Below are 15,446 nucleotides of genomic sequence, written 5' to 3'. Positions count from 1 at the left end.
GTCCAGCTCTCGCGGAACCTTACAACGGTTTCCCATGCATGTTGTGCAGCGTGTTGATTAGATATGTGCGCGGTTCTAACTCGTCGCAAGAGAGAGAAGCGCGCAAAAAGTGAATCCACATCGTGATGCCGGTGCCTGTGGGGAGCATCGTCATTGAGAGAGCGGGAATCAGCTATCGAAACTTCTTTCGAAGTTTGCAACTACTCGTTATCAACAAATAACTTGATTCGCTTCGTTATTTCGAAGTGTTGTAGACGTGTTTTTCCGTCCTGCTGCGTTCGTTCTTTTTCCGTCCCTTCGTCCGTTTCCTTGTGGGTAGGAAAGAAGGCAGACCCGGTCCGGTTCAGTGCGGCAAGTGAAGAAGACGAGCGCTCGTTGCGGAAGACAAGAACGAAAAAACGGCACACTCGTGGACGGACGTTCCTCCGCAGAAGACTCGCCCGTTGATAGTGGTACGGTAGCTGTTGCTGTCCCTTCTCTTGTTCGGCCTTCGTCATTTGGCGGTAGCGCGCGCGGTTGACCATGTGAGGCGAGAGATAGCCCCAAAAGTGTAAAAACGGCCAGATCATTCCCGGTTTCGGAAGCGAAGAAAAAAGGTCATCAAGGCAGTCTTTTTTGTTTTGTCAAACCAAGAGGACATCGAATACGACGCCGACGACTGCTACGACGGAGGTGGCGAGCGCGTTGATTTTCTTGTTGCGTCGGTTTTGGTGGTTCCGTTTTTTTTTGTTCGCGAGGACGTGGAGGAATTTTTTCGACAGTCGAAAAATACTCGGCGACCGGTTCGGGGGTCCGGAATATTAGTGAATTTTTGTCGCAATTACCGATAATGAGTTATGAGGCGTAGGGATGGTTGACGGACGACTGGCCTCGAAATTAATGAGCCTTGTCTAAGGTGAAGCATACGTGAGTGCGAGATTGTATGTGTGACAATCGTGAAAGCATCAGCGGTTCCTGAAGCGAAGAGGAACAAGTGGAAAGAAACAAGTGAGTGAGAGTGCATTGGAAGAAAAAATGTAAACACCATTAGTGAACAAAAAGTGTAATGATAATTGTGTCAATCAGTTTTTATTCCCCGCAGCAATCGATTTCGTGCAATAATGCTGATCGATGTATGCCGGTTCGGAGGCGACATCCAAGTGCGATTGATGGTGAATAAGTGCGAGGGAGACGAGTGAATTTTGCTGCGATTCATTCATAAAACGTGATTAAATTGAACGTGGTAGGATCCCGGGCGCCGTATCGGTACGGGACTTGAATTGATTCCTTGTTACTTTGAATATCTGAGATTTTATCACACACTCGCCCTGCCTCGCTTCTGAATTGATAATAACAGAAACGCGAAATAATAACGGAATCGCATGTTGGGTGAAATTATCGGAAGCACAGCTGAGTGACGTGCGATGACCGACGACACGAATTAGAAGTGTTTGTGCAAGTGCACTGCTGGTGAGCACACAGGAAGCAAATCAATTAGTTCTAGCGACTAGACGTGGCGATGGTTCCAACAGAGTGACAGTACCTACTTTCCCCTGATTAATCAACGGTCTCGTTGGTGGAAGCATTTTCCGATGACACTGTTGAGTAAACATAATTGCGAGCGGTTTACAATCGGTGAATGAGGAAGTGCGCTGATAGCTTACCCTCAATTAATTTACGCGTGAACCCTGCTGATGATGTGCTATTGTTTACGGTTTGTTGTGGTAGCAGAAGAACACCTTGAGGGCCCAGTGTCAAGATATGTATCCGTGGTATAGAGAGGCGCCGCTAAGTGTTGGACAGATTTGCAGCCCTCTGTCAGGAGCGGCGGCAACTACCATCAAGACAGAGGTCGGCTACAGTGATTGTATGCTGGATTTTCATAGTAAGGTATGTTTCAAACATGAACAGGTATTGAACAGCATTACACTTTGCCAACTAATAAAATGCTAGAAATAAATTAATTAAAAATTAAAAACATGAAATTGGAGCATGGCACTGTTAAATTTGAAAACTTTCAAAATTCTCTTCTAGTTTTTTTTAACTTATGTCTTCTTCTTCTTCTTATTGGCATTACATCCCCACACTGGGACAGAGCCGCCTCGCAGCTTAGTGTTCATTAAGCACTTCCACAGTTATTAACTGCGAGGTTTCTAAGCCAGGTTACCATTTTTGCATTCGTATATCATGAGGCTAGCACGATGATACTTTTATGCCCAAGGAAATCGAGACAATTTCCAATCCGAAAATTGCCTAGACCGGCACCGGGAATCGAACCCAGCCACCCTCAGCATGGTCTTGCTTTGTAACCGCGCGTCTTACCGCACGGCTAAGGAGGGCCCTTTTAACTTATGTAGTTATTGCATTATAAAAATACTTCAATTCCTGTATTCTAAATTTGAAAACAAAAAATATCTTTTTCTTTGTTAAATATCTTGGATGCGCATATGCACGGCATATGTTTCAAAATGGACAAATTGATATGAAATTTGCGAAAAAGAATCCACGTGTCTTGGAGGGACTTGAACCCTCAACCTCCTACTCTATAGATAGGCGTGGTAACCCCTACAAAACAAGACCACGGTTATCACGCCTATCTAGAAAGTATTAGGTTGAGGGTTCGAGTCCCTCCGAGACACGTGGATTCTTATTCGCAAATTTCATTTCAATTTGTCCATTTCGAAACATATGCTGTGCATATGCACAGCCAAGATATTTGACAAAAGAAATATTTTCTTGTGGCCTAGTTGCCAAATAATATGCAATTAATTGTGATTAAGTGTCGGTCGGTCTTTAAGTGTCATTACTCGTTTGAGCACACGAGAATAGCTAACATTAAAAAAATATCTGCAGCATGAGTCGCATTTCTCGAATTAAAACAAATTAAATTTAAAAGTGACAGTTAAAACATATCCCGGTCATAAGAATCGTGGGTGTTTTCCAAAAACAATTCGATGTCTGCCAATGGTGATCATGTTCTATGAGCCGGGTTCATATTTAATTTGATTTTGATTTGGGAAATGAGGCGCATACATGTGAAATACTGTTAAATACATGCATTTAATTTGATTGCGGATCTTCATGAAACTGTTGCGAAGAGATGCGATAAATAATCATATAAATATAACAATTCACGATGTCTATGGTTTCTATAAGAAAGTGAAGGAGGGAAGAATTTTTACATTTTTCCACACGCACATGTCACAACCGCATACATCGGATTTCAACAAATTGCTCTAGACGGTTGATATTCCGTATATTCGTAAAAAAACACTAATTTTCGTATGGAATTACCAACATCCGTAAATTTCTTTTCGGATCCGTAGATCGGTCAAGAGTTTCCATTTCCATAGATCTGGCATCGTTGCCCATTCGACGAAAAAGTGTTTTCCGTCTCTGCCACTGGGCTGCATGTAATAGAGCCGAAGGCCTTCTTTCACAAAGAATTGTAATCATGAAGAGGTTTTATAATAGGCTTAAAACGGCAATGAAGCAACCCTGGAAAATTATCGAGGTTTGTATTCGGGTTTGCATGAAAACCATTGAGCTGACTACCGTCAGATTTTTGGTTTTCATAAAAATTCTGTCGCCATTTTGTTATAATGAACGTCAATAGTCGTAATTAAACAGCTAATTAAGCTGGAATATTAAAAATGACAGTTGTGTGATGCTTCCGTATTAAGTGCGGTGCCCTTAAACACGTGAGTGAAAATAGTTTTGGATTCCGGGAGGCTTGTCCTTAATTCTTTCTGTAGTATTTCCATGGAAGCACGGTAGCTTCATTCCATAAAATTCGGAATTGAAATATTTTAAGCAGTTTGAAGAAATATTTAATTTCCTTTTTTTTGTAAATAGGGGAGATTGCCCAAGTAACATTCATACAGCACTTTGGCATTCGATGATATTTATTGTGGCTTTATTACGACGATAGTCATGCTCTTCAGTTTGGGAAAAGCATTTAACTAGTATGAATTTTGTTCCACCTCTGGTTGTTGTCAAAACCCTTTTGAAGCAAGTTATAAATTCCAGATACTATAATATTTACAAAACGAACTTATTAGGGCACTCCATGCCTTGATTAAACCCGTCTGGGGTGTAAAGCTTTTCGATTTTCGTTTTATTTGTCATGATAAATTACTTCTTAAATTATTTTTGTAACTATAAAAGTTACCTTCAATACAATTAGCTGCACGTGAGATCAATTGGCATTTGTGATTGCTACAGTCAGGAATGCAGAATAAATAAAAACAAAACGAAATATATTACTCGAAATATGCTGCTGACACATTTTCAGCTTCGTCAGTTTTCCTAATATCGAGATTTGCCTTTCCAAAATCGTGAGGTTACATATTGCAAATGACAAAAAATGGACGAAATAACGCGATGCGTTCACCCGCCCCAATCACATTGAACGTTTTACTTTTTTACAGGTATCTGGCACCCCCAATCCTACCCACTACGTTTGACAATAGTCAACATCTTTGAGTTTCCCATTGTTCTATTAAAATTGGGTTTTCCACTGAAAATTCTACTTTGTAAACAAACCACTATTCCGAAGTGATTTTTTCTAAATAGACGTAAATATTTTTCATCATTTTTCAAGAAATTGTGCGAAAGTATTAGTGCGAGATGTATTTCAAAAAAAAAATTGATGTCTTTAATAAGTTTTCATATTTCAATCGGCACTAAGTGCTCTACTTCGCCAAAATATTATGATATTTAAATATATTTTTAATGGCAGGTTTCAACGATTATGATTACGCCTTCGTATTAAATAATTCGATGATTTTGATGCTGGCATCAGAAACATGGCCGCTTCGCAGACCCCTGCTTTTTCATTGACAGTGGTGGCACGGCAATGTGCTTTTTTATTTCCGATTCACTGTCATTGCCATCACGTGACATAACTAACTCTAATTTTGGGCAAAAACGTTTTTCCTTCATCGGACCTGCCAGATTGCCAGCAAGTAACAAACTGTTCTTCTTTCAAAACTAAAGTAAAATCTTATTTAAAACACCTAATTTCAAATTTATTAATTTAATCTTCAGCATGTTTTTTGTCTTCCTTTTTCGTAAACCGTCATCAAACAATTAGATATTTTTGTTCCTAATTTAAATTTAATTTTATATTCATACTAGCAGACCCGACGAACTTCGTTTCGCCTAAAATTGATTTATTCTCTGATTAGTTCTCGAGTTATGCAGAAATTTCTGTTTCATTTGTATGGGAGCCCCCCTTTCCAGAGGGGGGGGGGGGTCGAACCATTACAGAAACATATCTTCCTCTTCATGCCAGATTAGGTTATATTTGCTTGAATAGTTATCGAGTTATGAGGAAATTGATGTTCCATTTGTATAGGAGCCCCCCTTCCGAAGAGGGGAGGGGTCTCGAACCATCATAAGAGCCATCCCCGGAGCGAAAAACCTCTGCATACAAATTTTCACGCTGATCGGTTCAGTAGTTTCGGAATCTATAAGGTTCAGACAGACAGAAATTTATTTTTATGTATATAGATTTAATAATTATTAATAGTAGTAAATTAAATGCTTCTTTAAAAGGATATTCGATCCACTAGAAGCATTTCTAAGATATATTTTTGTCTTGTTCGTATTTTTCCTTACTTGTTGTTTATTCACTTATTTATTCTCAGCCACGTAGTAATTTGTTAAGTATCCTCCTTATTTTATCATGTGTTGCCAGTGGCTGAGAATTGAGTGTCCATTACCAGGGGGCAAGGATGGTATCGATCATTTAGTAATCTGCGTTCAATCATTTAGTAGTTTGTCATTAACTCATTCCAGAGGCTAAATTTTTAAAAGGTATTGTATGGTGAACTTCTAGTGCGAAGGTTTTTCTACAACTCTGCCTAACAGGTCGATGTTTGAATTTCACTATAAACGGAGTTAAGGCGCCAGTTGCAGTAACTCATACTATATGAACGAACTGTTAGACAGAGTTGTAGAAAAACCTTCGAACTAGAAGTTCACCATAGAACACATTTTAAAAATTAGCCTCTGGAATGTGTTATTGACAAACTACTAAATGATGAAACGCAGATAACTAAATGATCGATAACATTCTTGCCGGGGGTCTCAATTCGAGCTTTTTGGTGTGGGGGTATTATATTTTGTACTTACGTGTACCGTCAACTGGGGGGAAGATGATCATTGAGGTGAAGATGATCAGTTGAAGTGTCAGTCAAAAGTGCCAAATTTTTTTATGAAACGGTAGTCAACAGTATTCTACGTTCAAGTAATGTTACCGCTAGGTAGAAATCCGAGTTTTTCGATTATAACTATGAAAATGTATTTTGTGGAAGAAAGTGAGAGATAGTCATAAATGACGCTATTTTCGTTTCAAATATTGACTTCGTAGACTTCTTTACGTAGTAAATTCAACATTTATACAAATAACGTAGGGTATTTTGACTACTAGGTCATAATGATTTTAGTAGAGCTGTCTTGATCAACTTCACCCCAAACCAGATTACTCAAAAACTGTGTGATAATTTAATTTATTTTAATAAATGCGAACGCATTTTAGAAAACTAAAGTTGTTGATTATTGCAACGTATAGCAGTACATGTTTTGAAAATATTTGTTTCGATTTAAAATGTAAACACACATTGTTATTGCATGTTTTGTCTTAAAAATGATCAGGTTCCCCCCAGTTGACGGTAATTATAAATTAGAAGTTTTAAATCGTAACTTCCATCAACACAAATTGTTTTTTGTTTATTTTGAAAAAGTTGACCTGTAAAATTCTCTCTAATTATGGTCATCATATATCGGCACCGATTTGCGATTTGGGCGTAACTTATTTTGTAAACAAACATTGTTTTTGCCTTTCTCGTATACTAAGTATACGTAAAGGCTATATGTTCACTCCAAAAACAAACTTTTTATAGAAGGCTCGGAGACCCATAGTGTTATATACCAATCGACTCAGCTCGACGAATTGAGGTGATGTCTGTGTGTGTGTGCGTGTGTGTGTGTGTATGTGTGTGTGTGTGTGTATGTGCGCACCAAAAGAGCAAAAAGTTTAGCTCACTTTTTTTGCACTTACCCTCAACCAATTTTCTCGCAACAGGTTGCGTTCGTCGCAGTATACTGCCCCATTGTTTCCTATTGAAAATTGGCCGGATCGGACTATGGGCTTGGAAGTTATGGCCAAAATACTTTTCCTCATAAAAAAGCGCGTAAAAAAGTCTAGCTCACTTTTAATGCACTTACCCTAAACGGATTCCCTCACAACAGGCTGCATTCGACGCAGTATACTGCCCCATTGTTTCCTATTGAAAATTGGACGGATCGGACAATAAGCTTGGTAGTTATGGCCAAAATACTTTTTTTTACCGCACGAGAAAGGCATCATCACCGCTAGGTGAATTAATCTGGGTTTTTTTTATTCCGTAGAGTGCAAGAGTTTTTCTCCAAAACTAATTTCCTTACCTGGTAGAGGAAAGCCTATTCTATCGGATACATGCCGTGGTTTTCTCTGGAAATGCTTGCTGTAGCTGGAATTCGTCTTCCAATGTTTACAAAATGAGTTACGCCCAAATCGCAAATCGGTCCCGATATGTTGAAAAATGACCAAAAGGCATTTGTACCAGCCAGTTACTCAAGCACATAAGCGATTCAGCAGGGTAATTAACAACCTTCATCAATGTCACATCTAAACATTATGATTTTATAGTTTGTTTCATTAAAACAAAACAATTTGAACAAATAGATCTCGAAAAATCGTCTCGGATACCATCGCCACATTTTTGCCTTTCTCGTATACTAAGTATACGTAAAGGCTATATGATCACCAAACCTTTGGTAAAAGGCTCGGAGACCACATAGTGCTATATACCAAACGACTCAATTCGACGAATTGAGGTGATGTCTGTATGTGTGTATGAGTACAAAATTTTGTAGACACATTTTTTGGAACTTAGCATTGACCGAATTATTTGCGACAAGTTCCATTCGACGGGGAATCCTGTCATATTGTTTGCTATTGAAAATTGGCCACATCGGACTATGGGATCAGAAGTTATGGTCAAAATACTATTTTTTATGAGCAAAACACGCTAAAAAACACTCACTCATATTTTTTTAGTATTTTTTTTACTCGAGAAAGGCACCAACACCGCTAAGTGGATTAATCAGGGGTTTTTCACTACACGTCTGTAGAGACTTTAAGTTCAAAAATGCATTTATACTACGTTAGATTTATGATTACAGACGATATTTACGGAACAGCTACGAACAATAAAAATAAACAAATAATAATAATTTAACAGATAGAGGTGTGCGCCGGTCCGATATTCGTCGGTGGCGTTTGTCAGAATTTTGGTCGGCGGCGGCGGCGGCGTTTTCGGCGTCACGTCGAATGCCAATTTAGTCAAAAATATCAATCCGTTTGGCCTAATGACATTTACGTTGAAAAGGCCTTTTTATCAAACGACCTTTGAACAAAATTTCGTAACCTCTACTTTTCAAGTCTATACTGGCCTTTAAGTCAAAAGTCATCTACCCAAATCCCATTAAGCCGAATTGAACATTTATCCGGAAATCTTATCAGGTCGAAAATGGTTTGACCAAAAATGTAATATGACCGAAAGCGACATACAGCTAAAATGGACATTCAGCCGAAATGTTAATTTTAATGTTTAATCGAAAATGCTGTTTGGTAGAAATTATCATTTAAACCGAAAATGTCTTTTCTGCAAAACAACCCTTCCGGTCAAATGGGATTTTCTGGCAAATGACCTATTCGGTTGATCGTCTTTTTGGGAAAATGATCAATTGAGCAGAACGACACTTTTCAAAGAAGGAAGTAAGATTGCAGAAAGGACATTCTTGGGCCAAACGGCTTTTCTACCAAATGACAATTCTAGCACTTTTGGTCAAATGATCCATATTTGGTCAAACGACTTTTTCAGCCGAACGTCATTTTCAGCTAAATGAGCTGTTAGGGCAAATAACTTTTGCTTTCAGCCAAACTACATTTTCGGTCGAACCAGTTTTGACCTGATAACGGTTTCCGTTAAATGTTTAGTTTTGCTAAATTGTACTTGGCTAGATGTCTTTTGGCCTAAGGGTCAGCATCGACTCAAAAATAGAGAGGCTACTGAATTTTGTTAAATGGTCAATTGACAAAAAGTCTATTTATCCAAACGAGTGACCATTTTTGACCATATTGCCCGTTCAGTCCGTGATTCAGTGTCATTGATATTTGGCCGTGAGACCCGTTGGACCAAATTACGTTTTCGGCCAAATTGACCATTCTGTCAAAAAACCGTTTCAGCTAAACGGCATTTTTAGCCAACGATCGTTTCGGCCATGATGACACCTACTAGCAAACGGCGCTTTCGGTCAATGGAATTTCCCAAGAATTTCCTATCGAAAATAGAAAGAATTTTCTGAAGAAATAAAAAAAAATCTTCAGCATTTTTCCGTTATTTCAATATTTGCTATGTCATACTAGCCGTCTAATGATGAACTTCTCCCTGTGAAAAAATCACTCTTATTAAGGATAAAAAAATAGCCGTCTTAAATAATCTAGATTGACAAAGTTAACGTTAAAGCGTCCCTTTCACCAGTCACAATTTTCTTTATAAATTTCAAAGAATACTCAACAGAAACTCAATAAGAACTGTCCGTGGATATTCCGAATATTTTCCTGTAGAAATTAAGAACAACTTCCCGTGAAAACTCTGAAGAGATTCTCACGTCAATTCCAAACAGTTTCTTTGGTAAATCCAATAAGGGCTCCTCTTGGTAATTCTAAAAAGTTCTCGAAACTTGAAAGTAGTTCCTGTGGAAAATCTGAAAAAAAAATCCAAATGAATATTCTGGAAAAACTTGAAAAAGTTTATAAGAAAGTTCATTAATTTTTTTAGGCGAAGCACAAAGATTCTCCCGTTAATAATTTAAAAATATCCTAAATGACCAATTCAGTTGAACGCAGTGCTGTCATGGCAAATCATGAGCTGGTTACTCATACATTTAAAATTTTGCGCCCCTTGAAAAATCCGCCCATCAAACTTTTTAGATTTGAAAATTGCGCCCCACGCCTAAATGTGAATAAATTCAATTTAATACTTATTCTAGATCAAACAAAATACGTAATACCGCCAGAGTAACACCAGATATTAGTTCGATGCGGCATATACATCTGCATAAACAAGCATTCATATGTAAAGCACAGACAAACAGACATAACACTCCTCAAATTCCCATCGTTTAGGGGAAACTGGACACACATGATCCCCACTTTTTGTTTAGGATATTTCTCGATGTAACATGCACCGATTTGCACGCTTCTTGATGGATTTGATAAAGAACTTAATAAGCTATTCAAAAACGTCATTGGAAGTAATTATTTGTCCATGAAAGTTACCAAAAAATCGATTTTGCCGAAAGATAGAAAATTTAGCATTTTCAAAACTTGCGGGAGATTTGATCCCCATATAGGGGGAAATTGATCCCTTTATGACCTGAACATGTTTAGGTTCTTCCAAGTCTAATGAAGGTTGAATTGGTCTAGCTTCAAATCCTAATAATTCTTCAAAGTCTGCCGTAATATTAGTCGTGCGAAAATTAAATATTGTGGGTATTAAGCAAGACAAGTATTTTAGTTCTCGAATAGAGTAGTAGTGACAGATAGAATGTCTGCTATAGCAACAAAATTGGCATGGTGATGATGATTTATCTGCAAACCATTCACTTCACTAACAGACAGTGGTCATATCACGACAACCATGATGTTCCCAAGAGGATCTCTCTTTGTGATTGATACAGATGATACCAAAAATGGTTGATCGATACATAAATATATCTTTATAATTTTGGAATCTAATTATTCTATTAAATTGTTCAAAGAGGTCTCTTATATTTTGATCTTCTTGCCCTCAGATGCATTCAATCTATTCTATAATCATTCAATCTTTCATTCATTCAAGCATTCAATCTTCTATAATCATCAAGTAGCTGAAACAGTGACCCATTCTCACCCCTATTTGACCCATTACCTCCCCCGACGACGGTACATCGAGATCGCCAGACTACTACCAATACCACAACCGTGATCATACCAGGATGATGACTTCATACATCAATATGGTACTATCACGTATCATAATTTTTGTAGTGCGTGTTATTATTACACAAATGCGATTTCTCTTAAACGACTGACCAAAAGATGTTGAATGAGACTATTATTAAAAATTCTTTATACAAATAAATGGTGATTGTAAGCAAACTTCTCCTTGTTCAAACGGAAATAATTTAATACCAGATCGAACAATACTGATTTTAAGCCCTGTGATTTGTTGAGTATTTTCAAAGCTTAATTTACACTCTTTTTCATTGAAAATAATGTTAAAATGCATTTAATAAAACTAATCAAAACAAAGTATGTTCAACTACACTTTGTTCTGGTTAATGAAATAAGGCTATTGAGAAATTCAAATTGCGCGTGTATTCTCTGATTAACAAAATTAAAGAGAAATAAAATTTATTTATACTTTTCAACTAGAAAATAATTTTAACAGATCAACTAGTTACATACAATACAATAATATGCGACGGTATACAACAAACGCCCTAATATATGCAATATCGGGATCAAGTGTGTCCAAACTGTGGGGGATCAAGTGTGTCCATGTTGAGTATTTATCTTGTTTTGTTTTTTTATTCAATGGGAAATAAGCAATAGTTATTTGAATGTACTTATTCAATTCTACTATAATAAATCTTTGTCCAGTAAAATTTGGTACGTTTTGGTTGGACATATTCAAAGTTATTAAACTTTTCTCCTTTGAAGAAAAAAAGGATTGAGAATGCTAAAATAATAAAACCTCTGTAAAATCCATATACATAAAGTAACTAATATCAAATGTTACTCAGATTCAATAATCTATCTAACGGATTCGTTTGCACATATCACTGGTATAAAAATGTGATTAGTTTTCGAGAAAACATGGGGGGATCATGTGTCCCCGGGGATCATGTGTGTCCAGTTTCCCCTACTGATTTACTGGTCAATTCAAATAATCATTAGTTGGCCAATCGATCACTCGTGGCGCGTGCATCGTTTTTGCTCGAGTTCAATTGGCATGTTAGAATGAAAGTGAAATTCTAATGAAATAGGATCTTCAAAATATAGACTGTGATGGAACGGAACTCCTATAGTTTTCAAAATACCAATGAAATTTCGCTTTCTAAACTCATTGATTGCATCGTATTATGATTTTTACAGGTCTATGTGCCGACTTCTTTCAAAAACAATTATGTTGATGAGTAAAACATTGGTCGAAATTTCAACTGTACTTTGTATTGAATATTTGATTATTTTTTTCTTGATTACTCCGCCCTCTGTTCAAGTCAAGTTTTTGTTGTCTATTTAAATCGCCTCCATTTAATACCAATGTATTTTTATCTAAAAAAAAATTATAGAAAACTTTTACTTAATTTAGAGGTCCTACGCGCCTCGAATTGATGACTGCCTCAACAAAGGTTGTTTTTCATACGAAATGCCTAACTTTGACAAGCTAGCCTTTCTAATTACCTCATATTATCAAAACATTTTCTAAAGGAAATACCGCCAACTTAGAATGCCTTTTTGAAATAGCTTCAAACCAGTATCGAAACTTCTGAAGATATTTTCACTAATTTGCAATGCTTTTAGGAAAATTTTGCACTCTGATCAAAATTTCCCTGTAAAGAAAGGCTATCATTTCACTCCGACAACGAACTTTTTATAAAAGGCTCTTAGACCCATAGTATTGTATACCAATCGACTCAGCTCAACAAACTGAACAAATGTCTTTACGTCCACGTCCGTTGAATTTCACCTGCACCCGACATTTTTTTCTTTTTTTTTAAGTTTCGTCTCCACAAATTTAGGTAGGGGGAATGACGGATTTGGCAGGTTTTGTTCTATTACTGGCAGGGGTTTTTTTATGACTGACTATGCTGAAATTCGGCCTAAACATTCTTTGCATATCAAAGAATATTGTGGCCAAATTTCATAAAATTCGGTCGACAAAAACCCCCCTGCCAATAATAGAACAAAACTCCTAAGCTTTACTTCATTATAACAGTTTTACGCCCATGTGTTTTGGACGTTTAAAATGCTTCTGGGTAACTTCAATCGTCTAGTGGCATGTGCTGAGAAATGTCGGTTTGATTCCTACTCTAGTAAAAAGATTTTAATAAATTTATCACTAATCAACAAAAGTGTTGCATGAGAGTGCTGTGCGTTGTCTAAGCCAAGACTAATTTGTTATCGTGGTGTGTCACGGTAAAATGAAAACTAATAAGGTGTACCGACTTAAATTTTAATTTTAAATGTTCATCAATCGACCAAAACAAACTATTCACTATGAATGCCTTAGAGCAAATTAATTGTACTCCAATTGCTACTAAGGCCGCCCTCACATGACTCACAAGACCGCCCAACTCACAATGAAGGTCTCAGAGTAACCATAATGTACTCAAATCGAATCTGTGTCTAACTTCATGGGTTTCAGACGTTCGCTGAGCTCATTATGGATGCCTCGAATCAAACATATTGTACTAAAATTGATTCTATGTCCGCACTACAAAACTCAAAGGCTCTATCAACTTACTATGAAGGCCTCAGAGTAAATCAAATCTATGTCCGCCCACTCAAGGGACTCAGATGATCACTCATTTCACAATGAACACCTCAGGCTCAGAGTAATCAAATTGTACGCAAATCGAATCTGTGTCCGCCTTCATGAGACTCAGATGATCGCTCGATTCACTATGAAAGCCTCAGAGTAACCGAATTGTACTCAAATCAAATTCATGTCCACCCACATGGGACTTAGACGATCACTCATTTAACTATGAGCACCTACGAGTAACCAAATTGTAATCAAATCGAATCTGAGTCATGCCCTCATGGAGCTCTAGCGAGGGCTCAAGACACTATGAACGTCTCAAGGCAACAGTTTTGAACTCAAACTCATGATGTATCCGCCCTCATGGGGCTCTAGCGAGCGCTCAATTCACTACCCTAGTAACATTTTGGTTTTATACTGGTTTAATAACACTCTTATAGAGTAAATTATGGTCTACAAGAGCGTTATAAAACTTAAAATGCTACTTGGGTATAAACGTCTCAGAGTAACAATCCTGTACTCAAATTCATGTTGTTTTTCCCCTTATGGGACTCTGGCGAGCGCTCAATTCACTATGAACGTCTCAATGCAACAGATTTAGACTCAAACTTATGCTGTGTTCACCCTCATGGGACTCTGATAAGCGCTCAAGTCACTATGAACGAATCAGAGTAACAATGCTGTGTCCGCCCTTATGGGACTCTGGGGGGCACTCGATTCAATAACATATTTTCAAAACGACTTATCTGGTTTTGTAAACAAAGATTCAAACGTCGATTTGACAAATCTAATGGCACTCCCACGTAAACCAACCCCATAACCAAGTGCCATCAGATTCGTCAAATCGACGTTTGGATCTTTATTTACAAAAGCAGATAAGTCGTTATGGAAATTAGGTATTAAATTCACTATGAACGTCTCAGAGTAACAATTTTGTACTTAAATTCATGCTGTGTCCGCTCTCATGGGACTCTGGCGAGCGCTCATGTCACTATGAACGTCTCAGTGCAACATATTTAGACTCAAACTCGTGCTGTGTTTGCCATCATAGGGCTCTTGCAAGCGCTCAAGTCACTATGAACGCCGCGCCCACGCAAGGTATCCAGTAGACTCGCCCAGGAAACAAAAAGATGTCGAATTCCACGCTCCCCCTCTTGGATTGTGTCTTATGGTGAGAATATCAATCCCTCAAAATTTAAGCTCAATCGCTTGGAGCATAAGCTGCGCATTTGATTGGATGTTTTTATGGGGCTTTGAGTCAAAATTTATAGGAAAATACACCACCGACATTCGACATTCGATTTGGAAATTGGTTCTGATCGCTCGATTGTTGGTATGTTTCAGAACAATTTCACAGAACATTGTACGATGATTAAATAACTTTGCTATTTTTGAATATTTAATATAAAATGTTGGGTACTTAATCTGCCCATGATTTTATAGTTGATATTTGGAATTACTTGAAGACAAATATCGCAAATCCTAAACAATTTACCCGTAAAAACTTAAATGAGGTTTGAGACATGCAACTTGTCGATGTTACAACGATTGAATTACCGTAGTAAATGCGAAAGTAAGTTAAATTAGCTGAAATTTTGAAAGGTTATTACGTCAATCATGATATCATGGGCAGTACTGTTCACATTTTACATGTAGTTGAATTTAAGAAAGATTTATTGGAGTCGAGCCAGCCTAGGGCTGAAAGTCTTCTTAATAAAGATACAAAAATAAAGAAAAAAAAAGGTTTTGTTTTCTTGTTAAATAGATTTGTTCATTTTAAATTAACATTTCCAAAAGCAATAGACTTATGCAGGGGTTCATCGA

The 15,446-nt window shown here is 37.4% G+C and overlaps 1 protein-coding gene across 2 annotated transcripts in view; it reads left to right on the top strand.

Moving 5' to 3' along the window:
- The first annotated feature begins 281 nt into the window (after positions 1-281).
- LOC134227610 (zinc finger protein rotund) overlaps positions 282-15,446 on the top strand; it is a 571,062-nt gene continuing 555,897 nt past the window's right edge. The window contains exons 1-2 of one of the 2 annotated variants that reach the window (XM_062709225.1): positions 282-1,449; positions 1,711-1,869. In XM_062709225.1, coding sequence (XP_062565209.1) covers positions 1,741-1,869 — 129 coding nt within the window. In that variant the 5' untranslated portion in view covers positions 282-1,449; positions 1,711-1,740. Of the gene's footprint in view, positions 1,870-15,446 lie in introns of both variants that reach the window. The other variant, XM_062709226.1, reaches the window with a different exon arrangement.

This window comes from Armigeres subalbatus, chromosome 3, assembly GCF_024139115.2.
Source record: "Armigeres subalbatus isolate Guangzhou_Male chromosome 3, GZ_Asu_2, whole genome shotgun sequence".
Classification (NCBI taxonomy): domain Eukaryota; kingdom Metazoa; phylum Arthropoda; class Insecta; order Diptera; family Culicidae; genus Armigeres; species Armigeres subalbatus.
This window is presented reverse-complemented; position numbering and strand designations above follow the sequence as displayed.